General features: G+C 37.6%; 2 protein-coding genes across 3 annotated transcripts in view; both read left to right on the top strand.

The window, feature by feature from the left end:
- Positions 1–2911, top strand: part of LOC5570003 (small G protein signaling modulator 2) — a 53233-nt gene extending 50322 nt beyond the window's left edge. For both annotated transcript variants that reach the window (XM_021849901.1, XM_021849900.1), the window contains exons 12-14: positions 685–864; positions 918–1195; positions 1255–2911. In XM_021849901.1, coding sequence (XP_021705593.1) covers positions 685–864; positions 918–1195; positions 1255–1343 — 547 coding nt within the window. In that variant the 3' untranslated portion in view covers positions 1344–2911. The remainder of the gene's footprint in view (positions 1–684; positions 865–917; positions 1196–1254) is intronic.
- Positions 2912–8825: 5914 nt separating this feature from the next.
- On the top strand, positions 8826–11964 carry LOC5570004 (elongation of very long chain fatty acids protein AAEL008004-like). The gene is made up of 4 exons (XM_021851529.1): positions 8826–9803; positions 9861–10054; positions 10136–10379; positions 11599–11964. The coding sequence occupies exons 1-4, from the start codon at positions 9743–9745 to the stop codon at positions 11907–11909; spliced, it is 810 nt and encodes a 269-aa protein (XP_021707221.1). The 5' UTR covers positions 8826–9742; the 3' UTR covers positions 11910–11964.
- The last annotated feature ends 1621 nt before the right edge of the window (positions 11965–13585 follow it).

The following is a 13585-nucleotide window of genomic DNA, read 5'->3' as shown; positions in this document are numbered from 1 at the left end:
AAAATAAGTGCCCGGCGAAGTAAGTCACCCACGGGGGCGGGAAGAAACTTGTGTTGGAAAGTGGTGTGGCTCCGTTGATCGCTAAGCATTTCTCTCAAATCGTGTTCGTCCATGCAATTTCGGTGAAAAAGTGCAAAGTTGATTATTGAACTGAAGTTATTTACCGAACTACAGTAGTTTTATTGCATTTTGGTGTACAAGTGTACAAACCATATCAGCTTTCACAAAATTACACTTGGATAATGAATCTATGTTGCAGGTAAGTTTGAATATCCGTCGTAGTGGAACATTTAAAGTTTGATACGACGAATAGTAGCGCTTACGACGAAGTAGAACAAAACCCTACCCTCCCATTTTTTTTTTTGGAATTCCTTGATACTCCCTCGTGTTTTAACAATGAGGTCTCTCTGAAAAATATTTTCTGGAATTCATTTGCAAATTTTTCAACAATCTATAGAACTTCTCTTCAAGTTTTATTTGGACCCGAGATGAACTAGCCCAGGGCTAAAAATCTCGTTAATATAGTCAAACTAACTAACTTTATTTGGAATTTATTCAGATAGTTTTGTAGTAATTCTTTCCTGAAGTATTCGCAGAAGATGATTTTTCTTACATTTTTTTCCAAACATAACTGAAAGTCAAAAATTAAAAATGGTCATCTTTTTATTATTTACTACATTGCAGCTACGTGTGGGAGCACTTGGACGTCGGCTACATGCAGGGTATGTGCGATCTGGTGGCCCCGCTGTTGGTTATCTTCGACGACGAATCCCTCAGCTACGGGTGCTTCTGCCGGTTCATGGAGCGCATGATCGAGAACTTCCCCAACGGTGGAGCGATGGATATGCATTTTGCCAATATGAGGTAAGTTTGTTAAACGATACGTTTTGGGAAAAAACCTAAAAACGATTTTGCAGATCACTCATCCAAATCTTGGACTCGGAGATGTACGACCTGATGCACGCTCATGGAGATTATACACATTTCTACTTCTGCTACCGGTGGTTCCTGTTGGACTTCAAGCGAGAGCTGATTTATGCGGATATTTTTTCGGTGTGGGAGGTTATCTGGGCAGCGAAACACGTGGCGTCAGCTCAGTTTGTACTGTTTTTAGCACTGGCTTTGCTGGAAACCTATCGGGACATTATACTTTCCAACAGTATGGACTTCACCGATATCATCAAGTTTTTCAACGGTAAATTAAAGTTTTCGGTAAACTTCATTGCATATTATTCAAGTGTAAATCTATTTCAGAAATGGCTGAGCGGCACAATACCCCTGCAGTGTTGAAACTGGCTAGGAATTTGGTGCTTCAGTTGCAAACAATAATCGAAAATAAGTAAAATGAATTCGCAATTGTATTGATTGGTTTTGGCTGTTGTGTAAAAAAATCCTAATTAGGTGTCGTGAGCTGTCGTAAACTGCATATAAACTGTGGATCAGTTTAGTTGGACTGGAATCCAGCTACAAAACGTTGAAAGTTACTGCAACCATAAAAGGCATACCGTTTTGTTTCCAACGTAAAATCAACCAACCAATTCAGCACATATTCGTCTATCCGACAGACTATGGACTGTTATCCAATAATCCAATAGTAAATGGAATATTAGTCATAAAAATGAGCATAAATGTCAATGTACTGTCACATGTATGTCACTGTTACCTTCTTATATACAAAACGAAGCAAAACTAAAATAGATACTGTATCTATTGTTTTAAATTTCTGCTTATTCTAGGAAAATGTTGAAACTAAAGGATGAGTGTTTCTATTTTACACACTAATAAGTCATCCTTTGTGCGTGTATAAATTAATACCCACTATTCGTGTATACCATTGTGTCAGTAAACTGTTTTCACTATTCCTATATTTATACACCTTTTAATAGTGTCTAATTGTAACTAGTTATTCGATCACACAATTCATTGTTTTATCTCGCGTAAAGACATAAGTTTTAATGATTGTTTCAGGAGATTTGTTAAAACAATTCATTCCTACAAAAGACGCTATTTTAAAGATTAAATAGACATATTTACCAAACCAATGGCATTACTATCGAATGCTGACAATTACCTTTATACTGTTACACGATGACAAGCAGATTAATCGACTGTTATAGAACTAAACCTAACGCGCTCCAAGAGCACACACACACACAAACACAACAATTTATAGGTACTATACATTCGTTTCACATTCAATTCACACAAAACAATATGTTGCAAAAATCAGTGTCAAATCACAATACCACAAAATATCTTGAGAAATGAATCTTATGAATCATTACAAAATATATTTATATTATTATATAGAAGCTCGTCTGGACTTTCAAACTGCTCGTCGAAAGCCATTCCAGCCCGATTTTGGCGCGGTTCATGAACTTGCTGTAGTTTATTGGTTGACCGACAAGTCGTGGACGAGCAAGAATAGTGTTATCAATTCATCAATCTTCCAATAGTAGTTGGTAAAATCCAGAAACAGAAGGAATACAGTACGGGCAACACAAAATTGTCTGGAAAATATTTGCCTATAGATGATACTGTTTATATATATGATATAAGACTATATATATTGTATTACAAATAAACAGTGACATAAACATTTACAGAAGCATCGTGGAACTGAGAGGGCGCTTTGGATTTGGACTACGGATCGGTGAGAGAAATTTGTGAGGAAGAACTGTGGGTATTAGCGTTTAGAGTCTGACACTCATTTATCAATTATCTAAAACTGATATTTGTTTTCAGTCAACTATGGCGAACAGTTTTGAACATTCTAGTATTCCCACAGTTCTTCCCCGCAGCAGAATATAATATATGCCTATTGTGAGCGATTCAGTATTTGTATGAGCAAGTACAATGCAACATTTGGAGGTAACTTAAAATATAAACAATACAAAAAACTACTGAAAAATGTGTGTTGTTTTTGCAGAATATTACTCCCTTTCCCTTGTTAAATTTAAACGTGCGTTGCATTCTGATTTATTTCGCGTAGATTTTCGTGCGATTGAATTACTAGCAGATTTCTATAAGATAAAACAGGCTTATTTAAAATATATTCTACTGAAGTATATTGTTTTCCCAAATCAGAAACATTTACACTAGGAAACAGATCTGGTGTAGTGGTTAGAACACACGCCTCTCACGCCGAAAACCTAGGATCGAATCTCATTCCCGAGATAGTCACTTATGACGTAAGAAATTATAGTGACGTAAGAAATTATAGTAAAGCCATGGATTTCGAGATGAACTAGCCCAGAGCTTAAAATCTCGTTAATAAATGTAGAAAAAAATATCAACAAATTAACTTAAAAAAGAAAACATTAATTATTTCAAAACTAAAACTAACGTCATTTTCTGTGTAAATATTGGACTCGGAATAAAAGCGAAACTTTGTTTTGGTTGTAACTTTTTATCGCGTTGGTAAACATAATGAAGTTTTAGGTAATACTTGTTTAGAGTGTTATGTTTATGCGTGCAAAATTTTATCGTGATCTGTCAAGTAGTTTTCAAGATGCATTCGAAACAAGAAGAGCTACGCCAGCAAATCTTGGGTGCGGTGATCGATAATCCTGGTCAGTCGCACAGATGGCTTGGAATCCACCATTCCACCGTGTCCCGCGTTGTGAAGATGTTCCAGGAGACGAAGGCCATCGAGCGGCGCGCTGGAACCGGCCGAAACCCGAAAACGAAATACCCAGAGAAGGCAGTACTTTAAGAATAACTCGAACCTTTCCACCCTAGACGTGGCCAAAATGGTCAATTCGTTGAAGTGGTTCGTCCAGCAAACCTTGAAGCGGGCTGGGCAACGTGTTTTAAGGCCAGGAAGGCGTCAAACCGGACTGACAAGCAAAACACGGTGGCCAAATTGCGTGCGTGGAAGCTGTACCGTGAGTGGCTGGTCAATGGACGACGATACATACATCAAGGCAGATACCAAATAACGTCCGGAAAAGTTCCAGAAGAGAAAGATGGATAAATTCGCGAAGAAGTACCTGTTGTGGCAGGCTATCTGCGAGTGCGGACGGTCCAGCAAGTCGTTCGTTATTTTGCTGCCCGCCTTCCGCTCTCACCGTAGCCCCACGCTGTTCTGGCCGGATCTCGCTTCGTGCCATTACGCCAAGCTTGTTATGGATTGGTACGAAGCGAAGGGCGTTAAAGTGATCCCGAAAGAGGCGAACCCGCCAAACATATCAGAACTTCGTCCGCTCTGAAGGTTTTGGGCGATAGTGAAGAAGAGTTTGAAGAAAAGCCGAAAAACATTCAAACCCGATAAAGCTGGGAGAAATTGTGTAGGACAGATGCAAAGCCTCGCCCAAGATCTCATGAGCAGTGTTAAGAGAAATGTACGAACATTCAGCTTGGGGAAGAAATTCAATAAATAATTTATGTCAAGACATAGCTGATGTATAGTTATTTAATCCTTGAAAATTTGAGATGTATCCGATTGTGAATTTTTGGTGATTATTTTTGTGTGTCTCATTTTTTCCGAGTCCAGTCTGTGATTGCTTGTGTTTGTAAGTAATTTTTTGGACTGAACAGCGTATCAAAAATAACTTTTTTCGTATCTCAAGGTTCGAATAATGCGTCTTTAATATATTTGAGGCTGCTGAATCTAATGCCGCTTTCAAAAGTGTTCCAGCGCGTCATAGTTTTGAACTACTGGTGACTATATTTGTATAATAATATTTACATGAAATCTTAATTAATTAAATCCACTAAGCATGCTGACTTAAACTTCCATATAGGATATAGTTATGTTCAAATTACCCGATAAAGCTCAGCCAAACATCGAACTTTAAAGTTCATAGATCTAGAGAACCTGACAACCGTACGCATTGAAAATTTGATGGATTGGTTGCGTTTTAATTATGATCACAACGATCAAATTTTCTGCTTAGAGCGTTGTTTGGTTCTCTAGACTATTGCTCTTAAAAATTCGAGGTTCGGCTTCGTTTTATAATCATCTTAAATTTCAATTAAACATATTTTTCCAACATTCCTGCAGTCTCTATACAAAATATTTCGTTTCTTTTATATAGCAGGATACAATTATTTTCTCTGAGAGAGAGAGCGTGCTGACAGTTAGCATGTTTTATTGCCTTCTTTGACTTTTTCATTTAACTCTTGAATTGTGCACAACGGTCAAATACACTCATTTTGGTCAAAGTCATATTCACTTTTTTTGTTCTTTGAAGGAATTTTTGTACCTCTGAGGTAGTCTTTGATTTTTACTCCTGACAATTCGGTAAAATAATCATTAGAATCACAATTGAATGAAACTCCCCAAGAAACATTTGCCTATTTTATAATCATTTATTAAGCAACTTTTCATAACTAAATACTGAATAGTTGCTTAATTATATTACTTTGCAGCTGCTACGTACACATTGTTCAACCAAATCTGGCGAAATTATTAGGCTACTTATCATTTGGTGATTGTAATCATATATTGAAATGATGTTTATTCAGGTTTCACTTAGCCTAATAAGGATTATTGATTTAACAATGCTGATTTAACAAACAACATTATTGCAGTTTAATTCAGCATCATGTTTAACAACATTTTAATTATTTCCATGTGAAGCCTTTGTTCAGGCGTTGTTCACACAAATTTGGAGAAGTTAAAGCGTGTCGTTGTATATTGACTTTATTCTACAACTTCAAAATCGCTTTATGAGCATTTATCTCAGCTTTTATTCAACTTCCACAAAATTATTTGAAACAAATAAATGACCAAAAATCGCTAAACACTGCGCATCAAATGCAGTGTATACTTTTACCATGAATTAATAACCACATTTAATAATTACCTTGATACTGGATTCAAACTCGAGACCTTCCCATCGTCAGCGGTATACCTTGCCGTCTGCGCCATCCTTGAATTCATATATCAGCCTTCCAGTGCCCAATATAAACCTCTTGTAGCTGAACATTGATTATGCTTGAGCTTCTGTTCAACAATGTCTAATCAACACATGCTAGGCTGATCAACAACTGAACAAGCGCATTACTTCTGCTGCTGGTCAAAATTAAACATAGTAAAAATGTCTAAAATGATTAATCGAATTTCATAATAAGTTTTAATTCTTCGTCGGTGTAGGCTAGGTTTACCACCGGGGACTAGTTGAGTTGACGTGTCATAGCGCCGGTTTTAGGGTCGTCGGGGCACCAGTGAACCGAAAGCTAGGCTCCACCGGAATCGCTGGACTGACTTCGGCACCCTTCCGGTCGGCTCGAAACGTAGAAAAAGAAGAATCGGTCTCGGGAGAATTTTCACTGCCGGGGAATTCTTCGTCGGTGTAGACTAGGTCCACCGCCGGGGACTAGTCGAGTAGAGTACGTCGGAAGTTATGCTCAACCGGAATCGTTGGACCGACCTCGGAATCCTACCAGCTGAACAAAGAAAAGGTGAAGGTCGTCGTAACTGTGTGAGTACGCGCTCTGAATGAGTGCAGAGTAGTGTACAAACTGGAGTCGAAGGGCTCAGAATGTTGCATGTAGGTACTAACAAATTGACGGGTCGCCAATGGGCGAAAATAGTAGATACTAACGAATTACTAACGTGTGGAGCCGAAGGGCTCAGCATGTGGCACAACGTTGAACGGCTTTAAAACTGGTAACAGGAGCCGAAGGTCTCAGCATGTAGAATAACAAATTGAAGAGATGCGCTCAGTACGTTAGCCTCCCCTCCGAAGTAATACCGGAAGGTGGTTCCGGAGGGTTATGGTACTAAACCTAGGAGAGTGTTTTTAGTGGGGAAGGCACTTTGTGGATCCCACACCGCGCCAAAAATTACACTGGCATGAGCATGAACATATACAGGCCAGTCTATGAAGATTTTTAAACTCCTAGTTGCATGAAAACTAAAAGTACTATTATGCGCACATACACCCTTGATTTAAAAAAATTCGAAAACATAACTATCAAAATATTTTTTCTGAGTCAAGTTATTAGTTCACGATGTGGCTCGGATCTGACAGCGAACCAAATGTATATTTGACAATATCAGAATTTCGTTAGTACTAATCAAAAGCTTGTCCTTTAGCTTTCAAGATAATTCATAAATGGTGTCAAATAAGTTCATGCAAAACTTGAAGGAGTTTTGCATCCAAAGTAAGCTATTGTTTCGGTCTACGCAGACCAATTTCTTATTGGTTGTTTTCTTGATGTTCCGGACATAAAATCAATTCCCAGCTAATAAGTTTAATCGAAACTTTCTCCTTTAGTTGATCATCTTTTTCGAAGATACCATATTTATTTCTCATCAAATATTTGCCGACTAGCGCCATCATGAGAGTAACTTCCGAACTAAAATTGTTTTAGGCGAATATCTTTCTTTTGATTAAATCAGTGGACGGATATATTAGTGAATAAAATATGTGCCCCATTTCCGATGTTATAAGTTTTCAGGCGAATAGGTCTCATTTAGTTCTTCAGCTTTGTCAAAGACACCAACTTTGTATCCAATCACTGCATTGAAATTTAAGCAAATAATATGTTTGCCTACTAGCGCCAACTTTGGAGAGTTTTCTAAGCTACAACTTTGTATCTAATCACTAGTCTGAGAAATAAACTAACAAAATTTTTGCTCACTAGCGCCATCTTGTGCGTTTTACGAACTATGACGGTTTTATGCGAATAGATATCATTTAGTTGTTCAACTTTGTCCAAGACATCAATTTTGTATCTCATAACTGGACTAAGATATAAGCAAATAAACTTTTTGCACACTAGCGCCATCTTGAGAGAGTTTTCCGTATTTATAAGGTTTTATGCGAATAGGTATCATTTAGTTGTTCAACTTTGTCGAAGACACCAATTTTGTATCTAATAACTGGACTAAGATACAACCAAATAAAATCTCTGCCCACTAGCACCATCTTGTGAATGTTTTACGAACTAAGGCAGCGTCCATTTATTACGTAAAACAAAAATTGGAAAGTTTCGACCCACTCCCCCCTCCGTAACGTTTTTCGTATTAAAAAATAATACATTTTTGTATGAGGCATAACGCTTAAGCCTACTCCCCCCTCCCCCTGGAGCGTTACGTAATTTGTGGACGGTGCCTAGTAAGTTCTCGGGCAAATAGATCTCATTCAGTTGAACATATTTGTCCAAGACACCAACGTTGTATCTCATCACTGAACTGTTCGACAACTAGCGGCATCTTGTGAGTGTTTTCCGAACTAATGTGGTGTTGGGTGGATAGATCTTATTTAGTTGATCGACTTTGTCAAAGACCCAAATTTTGTATCTCATCTCAGGAATGAGATATAAACGAAGCAAATATTTGTACGCTGAAAAGTTGTTTCATATGTTGCTTCTACATGCGACATGTGTTGCCGTCTGTGCGCCACCTGGTGAGTTAATTCTGAATTAAAATAGTTACCAAGTGGAAGTCAGCAGTCCTATGATCAACTTTATAGAAAACAGTTTTCTTCTGAACCTCTTTATTTTCAAGATATTTGCACTACAAGTACTGTCCTATTTTTAGGACGCTGGGCGGATATGGGTTAATAAAACGCTTGATATTGAATGGATTCCCTATTTCTGAGCGAGATGTTAGCCGTCTTTTCTCCCACTTCTGGCATTTCTGACAACTCTTCAATATTTGGCGAAATTTAAAACCGTTCAACTTTCATTGAATTACCCTGCTGTACTAACTTGTAAATGCCCACAATGATCCGCATAGTAACAGTACACATCGTTCGTTACATCTAGGTGCAATAAAAAGCGTATTCGTCCTCGTCACATACATTTTATCGCTCACCCGATACCGGCGTAGACGTTTTAGTATGGACTAATTTACACATCCGCGTGGGGTCAAAGCACTTAAGTACAGCGTGCAACAGTTTGGAAAGTGGCTACCAGAAATTAACTCATTGAATTATAAAGTGGTATACAACCTTCTGGGCTAGATTACGGGCGCCAGTATTACGTCAAGAAGTGAGCGCATTGCTGTGAACTGGATCATACTATGCATTAATAGGAGAGTTGTAGATTTGGTTATAACAGTCGTTTGAAAGAATTCAGTTGATTGAAATAGCTCTTTTATATTTATATCTAAGGATGATGCTCATAAACCATCCTTGGATATCGCTAGCCCATAACATAAAGTGTAACGTGCTAATAGGAAAATATAAGTTAAAAGATGTATCTGGATAATGACTTTATTAGTATTGAATCATATTATCATCATGCATCATATTTTGAACACCTCATCTTTCTCGTTATTCTTTAGATATTTCTAAAAGAAGTTTGAAGAGAAAAACTTCTCAATTAATAACTGTACAGAGCTGTTCATGTTCCATCACGAATGGCATTTGAATAAGAAATATTAGAACTGTGTCATCACTACTGTTCGGTGTTTCGATCAATATTTCCAATCCATATTCAAATGGTCCTACTTTCTCCGACGGGGCGACATTAAATTCAAACGATTTTGCACAAGGGAAACGTCATTGATTGAATCTATTGCGGCAGCATGTTCTTGCCAACTACAGTTTAGAACAAACTCGACCGTCTGGTGTGGTGCACTTCTCTGTTCAGTCGGTAACCGGCGTAGTGTCTGGGAGTCGCGGCTGTTGTCGAAATTTCCGACTGTACATTGAAATTTGGATTTTCGTTAGAGCTAATCAGCCATCAGGTTTTATAAACTCAGATCCACTCATTGGAAGAATCGTTAGTCGTTAGGCTATCCTGCTTGGAGGACCAGCTTCGATCCGGTGCGGAGTTCCTCAAAATGGCTCTCGTGATCGACAGGATGTTTGACGAGTACCAGCAGTACATGGACGATCACCGAGGTACGTAATGATGGGGAAACTTTTAACAGTTCCGTTGATTTTCAAGGTTTGTTTCAGACCGGAGGAGTTTGAACTTCCCACTGGTCAACACGATATGGCCTGTGGTGACGATCATTGCCACCTATCTGTATGTAGTTTTACGGGGTGGACCAAAGTATATGGAACTGCGGAAGGCATACGATCTGAAGGCTGTGATCAGGATATACAATATCGTTCAAGTGATTGCGAATGGGGGTTATTTCATTGCAGTCGTAAGTGTTCACTTTGATATAAACTGTGATCGAACCCCAAGAATCTATCATTTCAAATGACATTTCATAAATTACTTGTAGATGTTCTACATGCTGCAGTGGGAAAACTTTTCCTTCAAATGCCAACCGGTGAATTACAGTGAATCCAAGCAAGGATACGAGGAGCTGTACCTATCGTACGGATATTTCCTGTTGAAAGTGCTCGATCTAGCAGATACAGTATTTTTCGTTCTACGTAAGAAACAATCGCACGTGTCGTTTCTACACGTGTATCATCATGCCGTTATGGTGACGTTGAGCTTCTTGGCGGTTATATTTGTTCCAGGTAGGATCTTGCATTATATTTGATGGATTCGGTCTAGTCTAGTCGATCATGCTTTCTTTTTTTTTCTTTGTAAATCTAGGTGTTCTGTATTAGAAAACACTATTATCATAGTTTGGTAAAACTAAATTAAGCATTTATTAGCATTTCGTTGGTTAAAGTCCGCGGCTACAAAGCAAAACCATGCTGAAGGTGTCTGGGTTCGAATCCCGGTCGGTCCAGGATCTTTTCGTAACGGAAATTTCTTTGACTTCCCTGGGCATAGTGTATCATCGTACTTGCCACACGATATACGAATGCAAAAATGGCAACTTTGGCAATGAAAGCTTATAAGAACACTAAGCTGAGAAGCAGGCTCTGTCCCAGTGAGGACGTTAATGCCAAGAAGAAAAATTGAGTTGATTTCACCTGCTTATAAGATGAAATTATGAATAATTTTATTCGTCATTTGTTCCAATGTTTCAACATTAGATATTCTATGTAACTCATTGGTACTATACCAGGGATGGAGCTTTAGAATCATTTAAAAAAAAATTATTTTGAATTGATCAAAAGTTAGTTCTTAAGACAAAGTTTAGTTTTTTTTGCTAATAAGTGGATTCAGCCATTTTATATATTTGTTACATTTGGCTTGAATGTGAATTTTCAAAGTTAAATTTTTATCTAGCATGAGCCTTAGATACTTAACTTCATCAGAATAATTTATTGGGACCCTATCGTGACAACCTGTTTATTTGAAGGTTTCAAAAAAAGAGCTTTCGGTTTATGTGGGAATATTGTTAGCTGAGTTTTGAAAGCATTATTAGAAATCCATCTTTTTTGCAAATAATGTAGTACAGACACGCAGGCTTCGTCTTTTGGCGAGAGGCCTGTGTCATCCGCAAACAAAGATTTTTGAAACCCTGTAGGTAGCTCAGGTAAGTTAGATATGAAAATATTGTAAAATATTGGCCCCAAAATGCTGCTTTGAGGAACATCAGCTCTTACAGGAAGTCTTTCAGACTTCTGATAACTAACCTGGAGTGTACGAATTGACAGATAACGTTGAATGCTTCTAATAGTTTCTTCAGTTTATTCAATAGATGTTTAATTGTGTTTTCTAGTCAATTGATTCATAAATCAATGTTTGATTTTCTTCATCAATATAACTGATTGCATATTGATGACTCTGTGCAAAACCGAAATATGTAATTTCTCTCATATATGTTTCTTATAATTTCAGGTGGACACGTCATGATGCTTGGAGTCTGGAACTCGCTAGTGCACGCTGTGATGTATTTCTACTACTATTTGGCCTCGTACGGAAATCAGAGCTCATGGAAAAAATATTTGACGCGGTTGCAGCTGGTGCAGTTTGTTCACATGGGCTTCCACTTTGGGCGACCGGCCCTGCTAGGGCTGAACTGTGGCTTCCCGAGAATTTGGCACTGGGTTGGATTCCTGCAGGCAGTGTTCATTTTGGGAATGTTCCTGGACTTTTATGTGAAGGCGTATGTGTCGAAGGGTCGGGAAGGTGCTAAGAAGAAAACATAGTTTTACACGCCATAGATCTATCTAATTTCAATAAAGAAAGAGATGAATATACGAATACGAACGCTTTTCTTGGTTAAAATAAGTACACATGGAATAGGGATGCTTAAAATATTCATTCATTTATTGGTTTTACAATAAAACTGCGTCAACAATTCCACGCCATACAACTCGTTTAGCAGCTGAGCGGTTCCACAGAAAATAACGACTTTTTCCCAAATTTCATTTTTATATTTTTTGATTTGGATGAAATTTTGCACATGCTTTCTTTATGCCCAAAAATGCCTTTTTGCATCATCGGCTCGCCATTTTGACTCTAGCCTTACTTTTAAGAAGGGCCTAAGAAAAAATCCTTAATAATTTTCAAAAAATTATAACTTAGAAACGGTTTGTCCGATCAGTTTGGTGTCTTCCGCAATGTTTTAGGTTATTGTTGGGACTATATGGAAAAAAAATGTACACTGTAAAAAAAATGTTGTAATTTTTTATATATCAAAAATAAACTTAAAAATCAATTTTCTCAAAAATTGTATTTTTGATTTTTTTTATTTTTTTATATGTTAAAGTAGACAAAAAGTGAAGTCTTTTGCACAGTGAGTCAAGATGGAGAAATCGTGGACAAAAAAGTTATGATTTAAAAAAAAAGGTTGATTTTTCAATATGGTCTAAATAAACTTTTTGAATGCTTTTCGACCCGATTTTATGAAACTACGCAAAATTTTCAACAGAAAAGGTATATGAGAAAATTTTGCTAATTGCTACCGAAACATTTGAAAAGTTTATTATGACCATTTTCAACAAATTCACCTTTTTTTTTAAAATCATAACTTTTTTGTCCATGATTTCTCCATCTTGACCCACTGTGCAAAAGACTTCATTTTTTTGTTTACTTTAACATATAATAAAATAAAAAAAAATCAAAAATACGATTTTTGAGAAAATTGATTTTTAAGCTTTATTTTCGATATATAAAAAATTACAACATTTTTTTTTACAGTGTATATCTTTTTCCAGATAGTCCCAACAATAACCTAAAACTTTGCGGAAGACTCCAAACTGATCGGACAAACCGTTTCTAAGTTATAAGTTTTGAAAATTATTAAGGGTTTTTTTTCTTAGGCCCTTCTCAAAAGTAAGGCTAGAGTCAAAATGGCGAGCCGATGATGCAAAAAGGCATTTTTGGGCATAAAGAAAGCATGTGCAAAATTTCATCCAAATCAAAAAATACAAAAGTAAACCGACATGTCCCTCCATCCTCGGCTGCGGCCTACACTTGCCAGATATTGAAGCACCTGGTCAGCCCGCCGTGCCCGCTGTGTTCCTCGCCTTCTTGTACCTATCGGATCGGACGCGAACACCATTTTTGCAGGGTTGTTTTCTGGCATTCTTACAACATGCCCCGCCCAACCCATTCTTCCAGCTTTTTTTACCTTCAGGATGCTAGGCTAACCGAAGAATGCAGCGAGCTCGTGATTCATCTTTAGCTCATGGAACGCACGTGAAATGGAACGTTGTGAAATGGGACGCAGAATACAACAAAACAGCCAATGAGGTGACCATAAAAACGTTTTTTTTTATTGTTCGTAGGGTGACTACAAGTTGAAATTAAAAACGAATCCCTATGGTTTGCGTGAGACATCGTTCAAATTAGCGGGGGTGCACTGTATTCAGAGTCAGTA

The sequence above is a fragment of the Aedes aegypti genome, chromosome 3 (assembly GCF_002204515.2).
Source record: "Aedes aegypti strain LVP_AGWG chromosome 3, AaegL5.0 Primary Assembly, whole genome shotgun sequence".
In the NCBI taxonomy this organism is placed as follows: Eukaryota; Metazoa; Arthropoda; class Insecta; order Diptera; family Culicidae; genus Aedes; species Aedes aegypti.
The sequence above is the reverse complement of the archived record's forward strand: the minus strand, read 5'-3'. Positions and strand labels throughout refer to the sequence as shown.

What these genes read in the sequence shown, in the direction of transcription:
- LOC5570004 (XM_021851529.1), top strand. Translation starts at nt 9,743, where the DNA reads ATGGCTCTCGTGATCGACAGGATGTTTGACGAGTACCAGCAGTACATG. An exon ending in GTACATGGACGATCACCGAG is followed by an intron (nt 9,804 to 9,860) that starts GTACGTAATGAT and finishes GGTTTGTTTCAG; the next exon opens with ACCGGAGGAGTTTGAACTTC. An exon ending in GGCGGTTATATTTGTTCCAG is followed by an intron (nt 10,380 to 11,598) that starts GTAGGATCTTGC and finishes TTATAATTTCAG; the next exon opens with GTGGACACGTCATGATGCTT.